At 38.9% G+C, this 21,237-nt stretch overlaps 1 protein-coding gene across 8 annotated transcripts in view; it reads right to left on the bottom strand.

The window, feature by feature from the left end:
• CADPS2 (calcium dependent secretion activator 2) overlaps positions 1-21,237 on the bottom strand; it is a 447,742-nt gene that overhangs the window by 56,112 nt on the left and 370,393 nt on the right. For all 8 annotated transcript variants that reach the window (XM_072964582.1, XM_072964580.1, XM_072964581.1 and 5 more), the window contains 2 exons: positions 14,618-14,774; positions 1,214-1,355 (listed from right to left, as the gene is read on the bottom strand). In XM_072964582.1, the coding sequence (XP_072820683.1) occupies positions 1,214-1,355; positions 14,618-14,774 (299 nt within the window). The remainder of the gene's footprint in view (positions 1-1,213; positions 1,356-14,617; positions 14,775-21,237) is intronic.

Raw genomic sequence — 21,237 nt, 5'->3', positions numbered from 1 at the left:
TTCGTTTGATTGTTCTGAGGCTCATCCTTTTGAAACCCAAACTGTCATGAATAGTGATGATGACAGATGGTGGTAATAATAATTACAGTAATAAGAGTCATAATGGAGAGGAGTAGTTAGCATTTATTGTGAGCCTGGCCTGTGCCAGGCACATTTCAGGGTTTTTTTTCCAATCCTCATAAAAACGTCTTTAAATTAGGTGTCATAACCATTTTAGAGTTGAGGAAACTGGGGCTAAGAAAAAGACTTAACGAAGAATAAGCTAGGATCTAAATTTGAGGCTGATCAGTTTCAAAGGCCATGTCCTTTTCACCTGCAATAGGTAGGCTCATTGCAGTGTGGACTTAATAAACATGGTTTGTAATGATATAAAGATTACTTAAAATTAACAAAGTGCATCAAATGATATATGAAAGGACAAAAGAACATGCTGGTACTGAGAAATAAAGGAAAACCCCTTCTCTGCAACCTGCAATGTTGTTCCTTTAAAGGGGAGATTAAGATAAAAGTAGAAAAAGATTATGTTCTTGAATCTGCTCTTAAAAACGTTTTTTGACATATACAAGATAAATCACATGGGCAGGAACAAAACTGGAGCCAACTAAGGATCTTGGACATACATACCGTTAGCCACACTGCTTGTCTGAACATGGAGAACTCTGGTTTTATCACTTAGACTAGAGTCTACAACCTGGGTCACAAAATGTCCCCTGCCCCACAGATTACATAGAATGACATCAAACCAGTGAACATTAAAAAAAAAAAAATCCCAAACCACTTTTCACTGATATGCTAAGCTTAGCTTAATAGCTTACAAAACTCAAACGAAGAAAACCAAAACACAGTATTCCTCAACCAACGATGATTTAAAAAAAAAATGCCATGCAGTCTAAACATATCTGCACAGAACACAGCCCAGGCCATGCACCAGCTAACACGCCACCAGGAAATAAGTGAGGGATACACACGTGGACTCATATAAAGAAGCCATCCACGAAGGAGTAGAAAAACTAGGAATCTGTGGAAGATTAAGAGGCAGACTTGGAACTTTTGGAAGAGCTACATTGGGAAGACTGTTGGCGATATTCCTGTAAAGAAACAAACAACGTGGGAAGGGACCACCATAAGCAATAACTACAGATGGCCATGTGTAAAGTCATCAGGTCAGGAGAGGAGAGACAGGTGCTCCACGGACACTAGGCAAGATACCTACTTGACAGGCTGCCATGTCTCTTGCTCAAAACCTCTGTGAATTGACTGTGCGATGGAGGACTCCATGAGATCCACGTAGCGGACAACCAAGGGCACAAAGATTTCTTGCAAGTGTTTATGAAATTTTCCATTACATAAAAGTGCTGAAATAGTCAAGCAGAAAGAGTGTTTGTCAGAGGGATAACAGCAGGCATTTGGAAAACACGGACAAAAACCTTTTCTTGAAAGACTCTGACACAGAACTGATAAAATACAGAGAATAATGGATCGTGTTCCAATGCTTGGATATCATATCGTGAAAACTGATCAAGTATAACTGAGCTTCTCTAGATGGCTTTCAGAACCACACATCGATCATATCCCTAGAAAATGTTCCTGGCAGGTGGTATGGTTTTATTTCTAAGAGATTTAGCACAGAAGGCTTTTGACCTCTTGCTGGAGATTCAAGGAAGCTGACGAATCCCCTGCATGTCTTGACAGACGTTAACGCAGTGATTAAACAGAAATATAAGCCGGTAGGCCATGCATCAAAAAAGAGCCAAACCTATTCAACTTGAAGAAATGAGTTTGATTACTTCTAAGAGATACACTAGTTTAACTGACCAGGAGGGTAACTATGGCCTTGGGAAAGTCTATTCTGCCTCATGAACTTTTAGTCATTTGGGGAGTTTCTTCATAGTCATCCACTCATCCACTTTCCACATGTGTATTTAAAAGGAGTCAGCATATCATGTGTATTTTTTCAGTTGTCCATCAGTGTTTAATGAATTGCGGTACAGAACGTCCTGCCCAAAGCAGCTGCAGAAGTCTAAGACTTTGTGCTGCTGGGACAGGGCTGCAGGACGAGATGCACTTACCTCCCCCGGAGATGGGCGCTCTCTCTGCACAGGTCATAATTTCATCAGAACACCGGGCAGTGCTGTAGAATAAATGTTTGCGTTCCTCCCAAATTTATACATTGACATCCTAACTCCCAATATGATAGCATTAGGAGATGGGGCCTTCAGGGGGTCATTAGGTCATGAGGGTGGAGCCCTCAAGAATAGGATTAGGACCCTTACAAAGGAGACCCCAGAGATTGCCTTGATCCTTTCGCCAGGTGAAGACACGGGGAGAAGATGGCTGTCTGTGAGCCACGAAATCAAGCTCTCACCAGACACACAAACTGCTGGTGCTTTACTCTTAAACTTTCCACGCTCCAGAACTGTGAGAAATAAATTTATGTTGTTTATAAGCCATTCAGTCTGTGCCATTCTGTTGTACTAGCCTGAGCTAAGACAGCACGTGCCTAACTTGCCCCACGAAAGAACAGAGAACCTGGAGGAAAATACTAAGGAATGCTACGTAATTTTCAGTAAAGAATTTGTAATTTTTTCAGATGATGCTTTATATTTCTCAAGTAAACACATCCTAACTTTGTTGTGATTTTTATTTTTAAATAACACTAAGTGAGAACACGTTCATTTAAAAATATACGTTGTGGCTGGGAAAGATACGTCTGAAGAGGTGGTATTTTCATTGAGCCTAGATGGTAGGGCAGACCTCCAAGGAGGATTTGGAGGGAAGGTTTCCAGGTTCAGGGAACAGCAAACACGAACATTCTAAGGAAGGCATGAGTGGGCATGCTTCTAGAAAGAAGAGAAAGCCAATGTGGCAGAAGTGGGATGAGGGTTGGGGAAGAGTGGTCTAAGGTGATGTCTAGGTGGTAGGATATTGTGAGAAGGATAGATTTTACTGGGGATAATGGGAGGCATTACTTTTACTATTACTATTATTATCATTATTATTACTATAGAAGGGGAGTGACTTGCTATGGTCTCTCTGGCTGCTGTGTGAAATGGAGTAGGTGGCAAAGAGGGGGGCGTGGGGAAAGAGTTCAGTACTTAGTTCTTTTCTGCAACAGACCAGATAAAGGAAGATGATGAAGATGGGGGTGGCCTGGATTAGAACGGCAGGGGTGGGGCACAAGGAAGAGCCTCTCGGGAGTCCCACTCACTATTTCTCCGCAGCCTGACAACCAGGGTTAGCAACACTGTACTATATACTTGAAAGTTGCTGCGAGTAGATCTCAAATGACCACGTGCAAAAATTAAAATTGTAACCACATGAGGTGAAGGACGTGTCAACACCTTACTGCCTTAATCATATCACAGCACGTAAATACATCAAATCGTCACACTGCACACCTTAAATTTACACAATGTTATATGTCAATTATGTCTCAACACTCTTATGAATCTGAATAGCTGTATATGCTCATAGTAACTGAGTCTAATTATGAGCACACTTCAGTAGCACCGACTTATAAAATATTCAGCTAAATATGCTAATTTCCACATAATCTTCTTCAGGGCAAAAATATCTCAAAAACCTACATAGTGTTTTAAAACTTGGGCAACGTATGTGATGCTTACCATGGTAGCATGAATATGAAAATGCTTGCTATATATTACTTTGATTAAGTGATTCTGAAATTTCTCAGAGGCTGGAAAATTACAGACACATGAAAGTGAAGTAGGAAATAATTTTAAGTACAGAAAGAAATACAACACTGCATTTTTCTACATTTAGTTGATAGTTCAGCATTTTTTGTGTGTTAAATAATTTTTCTGGCTTATCTATAGGTTACAAGACTTTCCCGTTGAAGTGAGAATGATAATCATATTTAGCGATAAATGTCTTATTTAGGGGACTAACGTTATCTTAATGATGTTTTCGTTAGAACACTGAAAGGAGCTTTATTTATTCCTGGAGATTCAATCATAAAGCTAGAAGGTACTACAGATCATGTAATTCAGTTCTTTTTTACCAAATATCACCTAAATAAGGGCACTAAACATTAAGGATGAAGTATTCTCACTCAAGCCATCTAAATCACTGTGGTAAGCAAATTTAAAAACATACCCAGATCTGAATTTAATGGATCTGTACTTTAGAACTCTCCTTACCTTCCTCCTCCACCTCCCTCTCCTCCTTATCCGTAGCATTTTTGGAGTGTCAAGCACTGTACTAAGTCCTTGATACGCATTCTCTCATTTAATCATCACAAAAACTCTGTGAGGGAAAAACTGTGTTTTTCCAATCTTACTAATAAGGAAATTGAGGCCCAGATAATTCAGGACACTCGGCCAAGCCATTTAGTCATTAGACAGTAGAACAAGGATTTGATACCAGAGCCCCCACTTCACTTCCATAGCTTATAACACTATCATCCCTCAGTTTTAGTGACCATAAGTTACTATCTGTCTACCCATCCATTCATACATCTCTTCAACCCACCATCATCACAGTAGCATCTTTTAAGACCTAGAAATGTAGTTAGTTTTTTTCAAATTGAAAACATCTTGCAAATGAAACACTCTACACCACATCTTAGGTGAACCGTATGTTTTCAGAGTTAGAATTTTGAAAAACTTAGTTATGACATGAAAAAACAAAAATGGTGAACAAGACTACAGAATTGAAAAGTGAACTAACACTGTGAAAACACTGAATGTGCTTATAATACACACTGAAAGCTGGACAACTTTACATGGTTGTACAGCTAAACTGTGTGCCTAAGCCTTATAATTTATATGGCCTTCTAAAAAAAAATATAAAGAACCTTAGGCTCTACCTCTTGATAGGTGCTATTAATATTTTGCACTGCCATTATCTTCAACAACACCAAAGCCAAAACACAGGCTAACATAACAAATCATTACATCTGCGAATGAGCACTCTACCTCATTGGTTCAAAGGCTACTTTATTATACACTTAGAGATTAATATGTTGGCTGTTGTCATACTTAGTTTGTTAAAATGAAGGAGCATATAAGGAGAATCTCACTGAATGTTATTATTAAATGTTATAATAATTCTAAGATTAAGTAGCAGTTGACTCACAGGTATTTCTAGCAAGAGCTCTCTTTTATATGAGAAATTATTACATCTACAAATGAGCACTCTATCTCGGCATTCAAACGCTACTCCAGTGTGCATTTGGAGATTAGGTATGCTGGCTATTAAGTCATACTTAGTTTGCTAAAATGAAGAAGCACCCTAAGGAGAATCACTCTCAGTTTTTATTAAATGTCATAATGATTCTGAGATTAAGTAGCAGTTGACTCCCAGGTATTTCTAGCAAGAGTCCTCTTTTTTTTGATACACTTGATAAGGACTGAATTCATTATCTTGTTAAATAAGCCTGTTTCTCTCCTTGTATTCCCATCCTAGGAGCGAAAATAGATCGCCCATCTCCTCATCACACCAGCAACCTGGAAGTTGTACCACAGGCCTTTCCTTCGCTTCCTCCGCCCAGTTAGTAGTCAGAACCTGCCTATTTTATATCTTTATTGTCTTTCTAACCCATCTCAGTCCTCTCTCCATCACCACTAGGTTGGGCTAGTTCCAGCCCTCTCATCTCCTGCTTTGGCTAATGCAATCACCTCCTAACTGGTCTTAGGCTCCTAATTTTCCCTCCGCCAATTCATCTTCTCAAAATCTGAAGCAGAGGGGCTTGCTAAAATATAAGACGAATTATGTACCTCCTAAAGATGATAATCCTTTAACGGATCCTCCAGACAAACTCCAAAAGCTTTTGCATGGTAAGAACGTCATCTATGAGCTGTCTTAACAGAACTTCTTTGGCTCTTTTCTGTTGCCTGACCCCTCTGTTTGCTGTGGTCCGGCCATAATGATTTTCATGGTTCAGTGCAAGTATACACTTTCTCCTCCAAACCTTTCTTGAAATGCTTCATTCTGCTGTCCCTTTGCCTAGTTACCGGTTTCTCCTGTTTACTCTCCACTCTGCATCCTCCACTGTGGTCCCTGTTATATTTCTGCATTTGTTGACGTATCTCTTTCTTCCTATGAGGGTGCAACATCCCTTAGGATGGGGCCACGTCTGTATTCTTAGTATCCTGGCTCACAGCACTTGTTCAAATATCCGTTGCATGAATGACTACTCAGACACAACATGAACATTACTACATAGTTACTACATTATTATTCTGTACAAGAACCTATTGAGGTCTGTGTATCTCTTTATATTTTATTTAAAATACATAGTATTCAATATTTTTCTGAGAAACCCTCCTTTTAGACCCATATGTCCAAGATCAGACTGCTAAAAATTTTACTGGCTATGAATGTTGACCGTTTTATGTCTCTCATTTTAATGAATGTAGCAAAGGGAAGACTTTCTCTGTTCAGTCATGACATGATAGTAAATGATCACATCCTGCAGAATGAGGAGAAAATGGTGATTTCCTATATTTCCTAAGAACTGTCACAAATGTTGGATTTTGGCCAAAAATCTGCTCATGTTTCAGCAGTGTTCCTTTTTTAAAAAAAATCAAATTAGAAACCTAAGTTCCAAACTTTCAGAAAACTGGCAACTGGTTATTCTGTTTCTTTGGTAATTAGATTCAGGACAGGTGAGGAAGGATGGAAGGAGACATGGGATTGGGGAGGAGAAAGAGGCAGAGGACAAATGAGAAGAAATGGAGAGAAGATACACATAGTAAGGGAAAGGAAGAAAAGAGAACATTCGGCTTCCCAAGGCAAGACCGCAGGAATATGGACTGCCCTGCGCTTGCGTATGTAAATGTATGCCCCTCTTCTCAGTTGCCCATATGCCAGTTTGCATTCCACTTGCACAGACACTGTCAAAAGCCCTCTTAATATGTAGCCCCAGGCACCAGAAGGAGTGCTTCCATCTTCTCCATGTGGTTTAACAAGGAAAGGTTAGGATTCGGGGCTGCCACCTGTCCAAATCAACCCTTTACAAGACACCCACTACAACAGCTCCTTGGAAGAGGCAAATTCTCAGCGTGGCCTCATCCAAGAACGCATCTGACACTGTACCTGAGGTGTGGAGGGATAAAGAACTGCTCAGGAGCCTCAGATAGTGGTTACGAGAACACAGCTGGGGGAACCACGTCTACTTTGTTGATAAAAATAATCTTTTTATTTCCAAAAGATTTCATGTTTCCAAATAGCACCTTATCAGAAGATAATGAAGCACCAATGACATCAAGCCCAACACTAAATTAGAAATGGCAAAAAGAAAGCAAAAAGGCTTAAATAAAAGCTAAACTAGGGGTGCAGATGTGCCCAATTATTTTGAGCATCCCAATAATTAATACATTAGTGTTGATTATTTACATACTGAAAAGAGTCGTGCATTTACAAAAGTACTTGTCATAGGCTCTTAATAGTAAGATTTCAACAGAGAATTTAAACTACAACCCAATTAATGACAATTACTGAGACAATAATCATTGGATAAATTAAGGATAAGCAGATAAAAGAGTTCACATATTGTGTTGAGGGTAAAGATATGCTGTTGACTCCTGAGTTCACATAATCCGATTTTACATTGTGCCGCCCCCTTCCAATTAGTCCGCATTAGCAGATTACCAGGAAGAATGATTTTTTCCCCCTAAAATTCTAATTAGGCATTTCAGAAGGGAATGAGTCATTTATGACCAGCCCATGAACCAACCAACACAAACCACAATAAAAATGAAAGGCTCTCACATAAAACCACAATTATTCAAGGGACTACAAACTGTATTCGTCTTCAACAGTGCAAGTGCCATGGACTAAGATATAAAATTAATAGGTCGCTCTCCATGTTGACAAATACATACATGTTTCCCATCCCAGGAAACATGAATATGGGCTTCAGGAGAAAAGTCAGGACTGCAGCCTAGAATAGCATTATGTAAAAAGAACACACACACACACACACACACACACACACACACACACACACACACCCAAACAAAACCCCCCTCCTCCCTCAGATCTAGGAAAAGCACCCAGCCAGGAATCTGGCACATTAAGTAGGCACTCAATAAATGTCTGTTTATTGAATAAACATCAATAAAAATCCACCTCCTAAAGGAAACTCTGAGAGCACCTCATTGAAGTTTAAGTAAAATAGAAATCTCATTAGGTTTTGTTTTCCTTTTAATTAAAAATTTTGGGGGGGGTATAGCTCAAGTGATGGAGCACATGCCTATCATGCACAGGGTCCTGGGTTCAATCCCCAGCACCTCCTCTAAAAATAAATGAATAAATCTAACTACCTCCTCCCCCGACACACGCACACACAAATATTTGGTAAGGAATTTTATATAGTTTGGTAGTATTTAATTTATAATCCACTGATGTGATAACCTCCTAAAACCACACCCAACTCTTCCTTTCCCCTCAGGGCACTTGTTAAAATGTCTGTCTGTCTGTCTATCTATCTATCAAAGATAACAAGGTGTGAGAGCACTGATGTTATAATGTTTCTTACTTTTTGGGCAACAAATCCAAATCTAAGAAATCCAAGTTCAAAACTATAGTTAAAAATGTCACAGCACACAGTGCACATAATGGAGTTACATTTCTACAATCTGTCGCATTATAGTTACTAGGGCATATTTGTGCATATCCTCCACTAGACTATATGCTTTTCAAGGACAGGAGTTATTTTTCCACGTATCTGTAAGGTGACTGGATTGGAAGATTGGAGGCATCACCCCCTGTTTCTTGTAGCATCAATTCAGGAAAAAAATCAGTATAAACATTAACCAAGGCTTAGGACAAAGATAAAGAAGTCTCACGGTCTAGGGATTCTCATGCTGTCTTTTATGAAATTAATATTAAAGCCAAGTGGAAAAGTCTGTGATTTCACTTCAGCTACACACAACCTTCTGATCGTTCGGGTTATGTCCCACAAAACCATCTTGGTAAAGGAAACGACTGAGTATGGCTGTAACAGCATCAGTAACCGTCAAGGGTGGGGTTCCTGATGCGCGCGAACTTCAGGAGTTACAGATGCTTCTGCAAGTCTACAGTGAAGGACGCTCTTAGAGCATTTTAGAGCAGATTATGTTCTTTAAAGCACTAACTTCTAAAAACAACACACAACCAGATTAAAATTTAACATTGTCTACACATAGGAAAGTTACTAGAGGAGGACTGTGGAATTCGATTAAAAAAAAAAAAGGCTAGTGACTCCTTGCTTTTGTATTCCTTGTACTATATTGGTCAGTAAAACAAGTTCTGATGTACAATTTTGAATTCAATCAACTCTGGGGATTGGAGTTAAATACACCTCTGCATTTTAGTGGTCATTTTGCCATTTGTAAACATGGTATAAAACGAAGCCAGCACACTGCCCTGTGATAATCTAGAAGGTATACCCTTTCTGCATTGTTCCTAGTGTATGAACGTACAGATATATCGATAAACACCAATTTGTGGATTTCAGACGTACGGCTCATTTAAGCGCTTGAGGTAGAGTGACACGCAGGTGTCAGCTCTCTGTATTTCAAAGCTTGAAGATTAACCTAATATACAATATGGTGACCTAACAGTTCTTCATTTGAAAGAAATCTGAAAAATAATCTCTGATACAGCCGAAGTGTGAGAATAACCCAGCGGGATTTCCACCTCTTCATTTCTTAATGAGTTTTTTGATAATGAGAGGTGACTTTGCCAGTCACTCTGGGCTCTATTATGGCTAATTTGACTCCACTTCACTCTCCCTGTTAATTATTAACACTAGCCTTTTTATCCTCCTGAGACCACATTCCAATTTTTCTTTTTTCGATTTTTATGAGCCCATCTTTATGAAGGTGAAAGTCTTGGAGAATAGGTTTTCACTTAGTGTAGAGCCCGGACATTTATTATTCGTTTAGGCAGAGACGTCGTGACATTGATTACACGAGCGCGGGTGTTCTTCGGGATGGCTTTAATGTGCCAGCAATGTGAAAAGGCTGTTAATTAAAGAAGAAGCACCGTGGTATTTTTCACTTGGGAATCGGTTCCCCATAGAATGGTCATTTGCCACTTGCTAGCATATCCACAGATTAAAAGGTGACTAGCTCCAAGGGTTTTTTGCCTTTCGGTAGTACTGAAAGGAGTGATTTGCGCCATTTGCAGATGGCTTTCATTTGTCAGGAGCAGTCACTTGCCGTCCTTATTACTGACAGGACAATTGTGGAAAACAGCGCACAAGGGTAGAACCTATTTGTACCAGCTTCGCAGCCGCTGTTCAGGATCATTCAACTATCATGCTAATTGCTTCATTATGAAAACAGTTATTTTCCCTCAATTTTAATACATCTCCTTTTCAAAGTTGTTTCCTTAGATACCATGTGAAGTGATGACCCATCTAATTAAGTCTTTATTTGGGTGGAGCGGATCGGGGTGGATGGAGGCAGGGTGGACGGACAGGCATGCGGGAGTTGTCTTTTCTGGATAGAAATGAAGGAGTCAGAGTTTGTTTCCTTCGTCAGTCCTGCTCTGGGAATCAGCGGGTGAGTCTGCGAGGGGTGGGAGACTGGGGACAGTTGCTAGAATTGTGGTGCAGCTGGAACTGTTCCCTTGAGGAAAACCACATTTCATCTCCAAGGGTCCTTAAGGCTAAGACTTTCTCTAATCATGCCCAACTGTCAGGAAACACTCCCTCCCCTCCACACCCCTAGACAGAATTCTTTTTTCCCCTCCTTAAAATAGCAACCAAATTCGCTCTCTTGAATCTCTTTTCCCACTAATTAGTTCAGTCCCTGGAATTCTTGTCAGATGTCTTACAATGTACACACTATACACCTTTATCTGGTCCTTTCTGTACCCTTTAACCAATCTTCTTCCTTTACCCTCACCCTTTTAAACATTTTGTGGGATAAAAATTAGAGTTCAAGGAATCTCCTATCTTTTTAAAAAATATTACTTTATTTTATAAATGCCTCCAGAATCTGCTTTTGTTACTGTAGATTGAGGTAGACTGGAGACCAAGTGACCAGGCTCCACCTTGCCTCTGCCCTGGTTTCCTGCCTCCTACGGCTTTAGTGTCCTCAGCTGGAAAATGATCCTTTCCACTCTTCAAAGATAAACACCTATTTTTAAATATCAAAGCATAAAGATTTTAACAAAAGAAAGATGGTAAACAACGAGTGGCAACATCTAAACTATTCATTAAGAACAAAAACAACTCAGCGATAAAGCTTTCAAAGCACAAATGAAGTACAAATTCTAATATCTCTTTAGAGACACGTTTGTAGCTTTTATTTTGGAAAAGCAGACATGAGTGTGTGACATTGTTAGTAATAAAATCACAACCATTTAAAATCTCTGTGTAATTAGTGGTATATACCACGTGTAGGGTAGCAGTAAGCACTGTTATTCAGCAAATTATCTCCCTTAACAAGACTGGACATTTCAGAGCAATCTGTTCCCAGTTTACCCCTGGCTAGTTAAAATGGAAATTAATTAGAATTTGGACTATAACTCTAATTGGGTCAATATGGTAAAAACTGTCATGCCATGGCAGGGATGTAAGACTCTTTCTTTGGGGGATGGTGGCAGAACGATAGAAGCTTTATGTTTTCCCATAAGCTTTCCAAAAAGACAATTTGGGGGCAGCTAGAGGTTGATACGTAGCATTTGAATTAGATCCACTAAATCATCATTTGAATATTTCAGGAATTTAATAAAACAAACACATAATTATTAGCTATATTCTTCATTGTTATCAAGGGTGATACTAATAGCAAAAAAATATGTCTTACCAGCTACTGAGATATTACTAAGTGGTCTTGGCTTTGGGTAGTAACTTGTGAGTTTGAGATAAAAGTCACTGCATCTGTTTCAATTCCCCAGATCAGACGGTACTCCCAATACGAGGAGGGTATTATGGCACTGGGGAACTTTTCTATTTACCTCACTACCTAGAGGAGCTGTTTTTCTCTGAAATAATTGATGTTTTCTAAAATATGTTAATCACTGCAAAACCAAAGCCTAGATCCAGACTTACCCCCCAAACTGACAGCACTCAAAAGAGGTCATTATATAAACATCCTGTGCAATGGTGTATGAATACTAAAATGACACAATATTCTATGCCTCTAATAGTAGCCAATGTTATAGAAATGGTTTAGAACAGAGAAGACTATGACATTCTTTTGAATTACATATTTGGCTAAAAATCGCTTTCCTGTTACTCTCCTTTTAGTGTTCTTCTTGATATAACTCTCATAAAATTACACTTGTCAAGTAAGAGCTCTTCTTAAAAATAAATTTTAAAAGATGTTGATTCATTGGAGTTGCAGGAGATGTTCCCCATGAGAATTTCTAAGAAATCTACAACATATTTTGTTTCCTCTGTAAATAAATTCCAATACGTTAAATACGTTAAATGATTCATCATCTTTACTGTTTGATGGTGGACATGAATAAGTACTCTCATCTTTGAATCAACCTCCAAATAAATCTAAATATGGCCAATTCCTGAGTTTTCATGCAAGTAGGAAAAAGCAATGTTAGAAATAATTCTATACTTATTTATTCTCACTTGGGGACTTAATGTATAATACATGTATTTACTTTTGGCAGCAAGTTTATTGTTACACATTTGTCTTAAGACAGTATTAAACCTGACTGGTAATTTCTTAGCAGAAAAAGTAATGATGGTAAGAGACTGGGAAAGGAAGGAGGTCGTTTGAAGTGTGCTTGCTGACAAAGAGAAATGAACCGCAACTTAAAAACTGGCCGAGCATAATCTGCAGGATAAATGGTTCATATATGGATAACTGTGGGCTTAGCAACTCCTGAGAGCCGACACTGTCGTTGAATCTGAAGTAGGAACTGTTTAGTTTTCTGTCTTTCTAATAAGATCTTTTGGAAATGAAATTAGATAAGAGGGTGAAAAGGAAGACTGAAAGAATCAAGACAGAAATTCGAACAGATTAATATCTATAATACTTATTTAGCATCCATTATGCATGAGTGATTCTCTTTAATCTTTACCACCAATGACACTGTAGGTACTGTTATATCTTTCTTTTATAGATGAAGAACCTGAAGTTTGCTGAGGTTAAGCTATTGTCAAAATGTCAAGCAGCAAGTGGCAGAGGCAGATGTGAATCTGTCTGGCACCAAAGCCTATGTTATTAATTAATATAACATGATGCCTCTCTTCCTATAACAGAGGTTCTTAATCTGGTGTCCAAAATCCAGATGTCCATGGGGAGTTAGACAATTTCACATACAACTTCATGCCTATGTGGATGTTTTTTTCCCCAGTAAAACAGTTGTAGTTTTATCATACACTCAAAGGAATAATAACCAAAGAATGGTTAAGAAGTGACAGACTAGAGTAATGGACAAAATTGACAGAGCAATTTTAATAAAAACAAAGGTAAATGTAAAAACATAGATTTAAGTTTAAACCTGGAACTATATAGTAGTGACGTCCTGGAAAGGGAGAAGCAGAAAGAACAGGAGTTTTAAAATACAGCGAGGGGGAACTGTCTCAACAGTATGACCACACTCCTGGGGGTGGAGAGAGGAGCCCCGGACAGCGGGAAGACAGGGCAGGAGGCAGGCAGCTCTCCTGGGCTCTGGGTGCCTCAGATCCCATTGTGAGCCCTGGGTTCTTCTCAGCACCACAGTCCAAAGCAATACTGAAAAATGGAGTGACATCTTCTCAGAGGCAGGTGAAGAGAATGGTAATGGGCACGAAGACTCTATCATGTGAGGAAGAGTTAGCTGACTGGGAATTCTGGCGGGGGGAAGAACACATGCCACAGAAGACGTCCATTCCGCTGATCGAGTAGAGCAAGTCAGAACCAGAGCTTAGGAGGAGGCTGAGCTCAGCCTGGCTTACAACGACAAGAATGTTACAGAATAGGGAACTAGTGACCCCATGCTCACTGCAAGTGTTGAAGCAAAGGCTGTCAGTAGAAACCAGACTTGGGTTGAAGGGAACTTTACAAAGAATCATCACAGGAAAGGCCCACAGGTATCTGTATGCTAAGAAATGACCCCATAAAACCCTGGGGGAAAACTAGGTTTATACTGGCTGCTAGAACACGATGCCATGTACCAGAATAATGATAAAAGTTACTACTGCACTGGAAAAAAGGTCTCAGTGGAGAACCTTCATATTCTCTTCAATTTCAAATACGAGAGAGTCAGCCACACCAACAGGGCAATATTATACCGGTAGAACTGAATCTCTTCAGGCAAATATTAGCACAATGCATATTAGCAGAAGCCTTAACATAGCATGATGTCTAGAATAATACATTTCTAAGGTGTCTTTCAGAGATGCTAGTCTTCTCAAGTACTTTGGAAATGTTCACCTTCGAAGATTTTCTCGTTCGCAAGGTACCACGAGAAGGTGCCTATATTATCAGTGCTCGATAAAGGCAGGGGGTTAGGGATAAGAGCAAGTTCAGAGGCCGGGGAGCAGTGTGGGAGTGTCCCGCAGACCCTGGCTGGATATACTCGGGGAGACTGAGCAAACGTTATTCATGTTGACCCTCGTTAGGCGGGCGCCAGAGCTCCGGAAATACACACTCACAACACAACGTTCTTCCCACCTCCCCATTTCATATACTAAAGGAAACGCAAGGCTTACCATCATTTCTGAGGAAATTGTTAAGCAGTTGGAAAAGAGGAAAACTGTCCCAGGAGTCTTGTGGTTGAGCTTCCAGTGCAGTATCCATATCCACTGTGAATAAAGCCCAAAATTTCTCTGCATGCTCTGCCAATAAATCCGGCCACCAGGCAAATGCCTGTAAATAAAGAAAAAAATTAACGTGAACACAGATTATGCATTAGAAACCATGCACAAATACTGTACTGCTTGAAAATATGTCATTAGACGTGAAGTTATAGGACAATATTGTAGAATATGATATTAAATGTTTCATTATCTCTAGTCACAGGAAAAAGAAATATTGGAAATAAATATCCCAAACATATACATTACTTATATTTAAATTATGAGATACGAGGAATTTTTCTTTTTGTTTTATTTTATATATCTTTCAAAAGTTCTAAATTAAAAAATGTATTTTTAAAATACAGCAATACATGTCATTTCACATTTTCATTCTTCTTTCAAGTTCATATTTTATTTATCAATGCCAAATGTGTTTACTCTTTAAATAAGTGTATCTATAACATTTCTTCTCATTTAAAAAATATTACATTTTACTTGTAGTACTTTTTTTTTTTATAATTCTAAGATTTAAAGCTAAAACACACTTTCATATGGAGAGATTTCCTGATCTTCCAAAGTCAATTAGGTCCTCCTAGACAGTCTCTCTCGTACCCAGTATTTTTATTTTACAGGACCTAGCATTGCATATATGACTACACATATGATTATTTTAATGTCTGCCTCTTAAATTAGACTGTAAACCCTATAAGGGTAAGTCTATGTATATTCTGTTTATTACTTTATACTCAACTAGGCATTTTTTAATGCCCTTTAGGTAATGACAATAATCACTTAAAAATCTCTGCTGTTTAGATGGCTAAAAAGAATATTTATTTTTTAGGAAGTTCTCAAAAATAATGTGACCCGGCTATGGGCCCTGGCACCAAGCCTGTCTGCCCGTGGAACCAGAGCCCTCAGACCCTGGCAGTCAGCCCACCTGCCTGGGATTCCCCACCAGCTGGCCCACCCACGGACCCTACCAGCCAGAAAATCCAGAATATCTGACTGGGCTGATTGCTGAAGGGCTTTCCCTGCTGAAGCTGGTCTGTAAAGACAAGAGGAAGTGACAGCTTCTTCAAATGCACAGACACCAATGCAAGGATACAAAGATCATGAAGAATTAGGAAACAAGATGCCAACAAAAGAACAAAATAAAGCTCTTGTAGCCAACCCCAAAGAAACAGAGATCCACGAACTGCCTAAAAGAGTTCTAAAAAATTGTCTTCAAGAAGTTCAGTGAGCTACAAGAGAGCAAAGATAGACAACTACATGAAATCAGGAAAACAATACATGAAAAAAAAGGAGAAGTTCAACAGAGACAGAAGCATATAGAGAACCAAACACATATTCTTGGCCTGAAGAATACAATAACTAAAAAGTTTAAAAGACAGCTTTAACAATAGACTTGATTAAGTAGAAGAAAGAATGAACTTGAAAACAGGTAATTTGAAATTATCAAGTCAGAGGAACAAAAAGGGAAAAAATAAAGAAGAGTGAAGAAAGCCTATGGGACTTGTGGGACATCTTCAAGTGAACCAGCTGGATATGTCTTATGGGAGTCTGAGAAAGAGAGGAGAAAGAGAATGGAGCAGAAAGCTTATTTAAAGAAATAATGGCTGGTAGTGTTCCAAATCTGAAAAAGGAAATGGACTTACATAAGGAATAGCCTTAATCCTTTCAATAAATGCTGCTGGGACAACTGGGTATCCACAAACAAAAGAATGAAGCTGGACCATTGTTTTACACCATATACAAAAATCAACTCAAAATTCATTAAAGACTTAAACTTAAGACATGAAACTGTGAAACTCCTAGAATAAAATATAAAGAAAAAGGCTTCTTAACTTCTGCCTTGGCAATGATTTCTTAGATATGACACTAAAAGTACAGACAATATAAACAAAAATTGGTGAATCCTCAAGTTAAACAGCTAATGCACAGTAAAGAAAACAATCAACAAAAGGAAAAGGCAACCAATGGAATGGGAGAAATATTTGCAAACCATATACATGATAAAGGGTTAATATCCAAAACATACACACTCCTTAAACTCAAAGCGGAAAAAAAAAAAAAACAGATAAACTGATTAAAAGATGGACATGAGAACAAAGAGACATTTCGTCAGAGAAGACTAACAAATGGCTAGCAGGTATATGAAAAGGTCCTTAACATCACTAATCATCATTTGATTTTCAAATGCAAATCAAAACCACAATGAAGGATCACCTCACACCCGTTACGATAGCTATTAAAAAAAAAAGATAAATTTCGTTGAAGATGTAGAGGAAAGAGAACCCTCCTACACCGTTGGTAGGAATGTAAATTGGTGCAGCCACTATGGAAAACCGTATGGAGGTTCCTCAAAAAATTAAAAATAGAATTATCATATGATTCATCAATCCTACTTCTAGGCATATATCTAAAGGGACTGAAATCAGGATCTCAAAGAGGTATCTACACTGCCATGGTCAATGCAGTATTATTCACAATAGGTAAGATGTAGAAGCAACCTAAATATCCACAGATGAATGAATGGAAAAGAAGTTATGATATTTATATGCAATGGAATATTTTACAGCCTTAAATAGAAGGCAGTCATGCCATCTGTGACAACATGGTTGAACCTGGAGGTCACTATGTTAAGTGAAGTAAGCCAGACACAGAAGGACAAATACTTTCGTGAGGAATCTAAAATAGTCAATTTCATAGACGCAGAGAGTAGAGAGGTGGTTTCAGAGAGTAGAATGTCTGGGAAGAGGGTGAAAAAGGGAGGTATTAGTGAAAGGGTACAAAGATTCAGTTACATAAGATGAATAAATCCTATAGCTCGATCATATAGCACAGTGCATATTGGTAACAACACTGTATTGTAGACAATACTTTGCCTACACAAGATGCAGGGCTTATGTTAAGTGCCTTATTACACTTACACAAAAAATAATCTGGACTTCTCTGGCTATAGTATCTTACTTTTAATTTGCATTTTTCCAATTTTGAATGAGTCTGAACACTTTTTACATGTGTTAGGGCTCTCTTTGTACTGCTTTTAGTGAAATGTCTCTCAGGTCTTTTTCTCTTTTTTCTGTTTAGCTTTTGATAGTGTTGTAATTTTTTAACTAAATAACTATGAAGCATATACATCCTGTTATTTTTGTTATTCTTCCGATTAAAATTAACCTTAAAAAAAGACTCATCATACTATACTCAGAGAAGTCCATATTTATTTTCAAGAAACTTTGAAGAACATGTATGATTTGCGGTTGCAAAATTCCATTTAATTTCTTCCAATGTAAATCAGATTATAACAAAAAGAGTCAAACCACAAACCAAAACATAGGTGAATTATAAATACTGACATACTGAATATTCTCTTAAAAACTTTTATCACAGGAATAATGTTCAATATATTTACAGAAACATTACCATGTAACTAATTAGCAGGTGGTAAAAAGAGGAAAACACTGGCTATAGAAAGCGTGGTGTAGTACAAGCGTGGGGTTAGGGATGTGTTCCTGGCTGGCTCAGTGCGTATCACTTCAACTCTGCTGTTACAAATATATGAATGTGGAAACCTGTTGGTATGTTCTATGTAAACTGAGTTACTGCTCTTTGAAAATATTATGTTTGAACCCTTTTCACTAAAATTTCTATCAGAATGAGTATATGGCAATAATACAAAAGTGAAAAAAAAACCCAAATCACATATATTTCATTGCTTCTGTCTTTTAGAGCTGGAGTGGTGACACAGACAAGAAGAATCTCAGATTCTTCACTCTAAGCAGAGCAGGATAGAAACGCTAGTTAAAATGCTGCACTGCAAAGAGAGACATTTTCAAAGTCTCACTTCCAGTTCACAACCAATACCTTTGCAAAAGGTTAAAATTAAGAAAATAACAGTCATGTTAGGTCAAGATCGTCTCAAGACTCAGAGAAAAATTTCCAAAGCTCTTTTAACTTGGAAGCCAGAGCCACGGTGGGGAATGACATGCCATGGGGTACACTTTCCTCTAAAAAAATATTGGCTTCAGGTTGACAAGATTTGGCCATCAACTCAAAACTCTCATTATTTGCTTGTAGAAGTGTACATTTATGTTTTCAATTGTACTTCCTATAATATTATTCCTGACTAACATAAGCCGATCTGTGATGAATGTCTCTTGCTCTAATGATGACCAGAGAAAGCTTCAAGCGACCACTGTCTTTGAAAATGCAAAGCAAGGGCTGCAGGCTGTTAACCTTGAGAACACAAGGTCAACCCCACCACCTGTCCCCGCCTCCTTTTTGCTGTCCCTCTGGGAGCAGTCGTCCCACCCTGGCTTGGTAGTAAGAAGAGAGGCTGTCTAACTTTCTCCCCAGAGCACCACTTCCTGAGGGTGGCTGAGGGACCCCACCAGGGAGGAGAAAGCCCTGCTCAGGAAGGCATCTGTCTGCAGGACACCAATCAAGAGCCATGATTATCTGTGTTAAAGCTGTCTTGGCTCTGATGCTAAGCCACTAATTAGTGTAAGTGAGATGCCAGAGGCAGAAGGCAATGTTTAATTTGATTAAGAGGGAAACACAAAACAAAACTTGATTGCCATCCTTTAGCCATACTAGTTCTCTCAAAGCTCTAACAATAAATAAATCTTGCACAGCGAGAACATTTATACGTGGCAGGCTGACAGTACTGTGAAAGCTGTGTCTGTTTGCTCAATGTCGTTGAAAACAGTGGCAGGTTAGACTATCCCTGAAACGGGAAGCGGAGTGCTGAGCTTCTGAGCTTGGTGAGACGCGAGTGATCATGGGCAGATCAGTTCCCCGGATGGGTTTCCATTTCCTCGTCTGCAAATTGGCAATAACAATACTTGCCCTCGCCTCCTCCGGGGCTGCAATGAATATGAGAATCTCTTGCTATACAAAAAGTAAACAACCAAGTACCACAAGTAACACAAACATGAGTTGAAATTCACACAGATCTTATGAGTGTAGATGTTTTAAACAAAACAGTGTCCAGCATGAATGGGATAGTTTCTACGTGCCAAGTACTGTTCTAGAGGCTTTTTATACATTATCGCGCTCAGTCCTTTCAGGTAGACCGGTATAATTATCCTTATTTTACAAGTTGGCAAACTCAGAGAGAGTAGAGAATTTGCCCAGAGTCATGCAGTTGATAGGTAACAGAGCAATGATTTGAGTCGAGGTCAGCTGGAGTGCAGAGGTCAAGCTTCTACACATACAGCCTGTTCTTAATTAACTATACACGGCACACTGCCTGCCTGCCTGTCCATCTATTTATCTATCTAGTTTTACAGATCAGAACAATGGTGTAGTTTTCTACTGTTTTTTCTTGCCACAGCATCTCTTATGGTCTGATTTATGTATGTTTTTCCTAGTTTCTTTGAAGTTTCAGGCTTTTGATTAACTTTTACCCTCAAAATATAGTGAACATTTGATAATTTACAACAAAAAAGGAAAATGGCTACATCAATGAGCAGAAACAGGGCATATGATTTTGGAACGTATTATGTGCTTTCCGCCATCCCCCCAAAAAAGATCAGTTTGCAATCCTGTATGTTGCAGATGATCCTTAAAGCTCTGGAGATAGTCTAGTGTCTAGGGTATCCCCTGACTCCCAACATACACATGTAGCAACACAGTGCTGAGGGGCCATATTTTAGACATATTTCAGCTCTTCTGAGGAGCCAGTAGAATAGACTAGAATCTTCAGGGTGATACCTAAACTACTATCAAACTAATCATAAGTTTCTTGCAACTCTTGGTTCACAAAAATCTCTCCCTAACTGGGTTCATAGATGAATACACATACTGAAATAACCAAGTGAGGCGAGGAGCTGAAAATATTTTGAAACTTATACCAGTTAAGTACTACCCTTATTTTTAAATATTTGTAAATTAGTGAATGACTAACATCTTTGGTGGGACATTTATGCCCACGAAGTTTCGTTTAAGAGTCACTGTTTCAAATGAAATTCTGCCTCAGGCATAGGAAAAACACTTGTGGGTCATCTTCTTCCAAAAGGAAAGACCTTTTTGGACCAGAGGCTAGGCTAACCCTAAACTTAAAACCATTCCCTGCAAAATGTCAATTTATCTCACTGGCTATCCAGATATAAATACTGCATAATTAAGATTAACTCAACTGTTGAGATGACTGTAATCTAGGTAATGGTAAGTAGTCAAGAGGTCTTGTTTAGGAACATTTTTTTGCATAACTTCACTTTAAGATGCTCCTTAGATATCATGGCAGTAGAGAGGAGTAAGGACACAAAGAAGCTAAAACAAGGGGAAAAAAAGTAAACATCCCTTCTCTTTATGTTAGAATCCATCCAGATGCATAATCTGGTTCAGACACCAACGTTCACGCGAATGAGCATGCGCACAGATACGTGCCCAGACTGAACTCCTCCCCCTGCCCTGGCTCTGCTCCCCAAGCCGCCGGGGACACAGCCAGCGGGCGCGCAGGCTGCATTAACCATCGGCAGTGAACTCAGAGCTAAGCTGCAAATACTGCATTTCTGCCAGACATCCTCTTT

The sequence above is a fragment of the Vicugna pacos genome, chromosome 7, assembly GCF_048564905.1.
Source record: "Vicugna pacos chromosome 7, VicPac4, whole genome shotgun sequence".
Lineage (NCBI taxonomy): Eukaryota > Metazoa > Chordata > Mammalia > Artiodactyla > Camelidae > Vicugna > Vicugna pacos.
The sequence above is the reverse complement of the archived record's forward strand: the minus strand, read 5'-3'. Positions and strand labels throughout refer to the sequence as shown.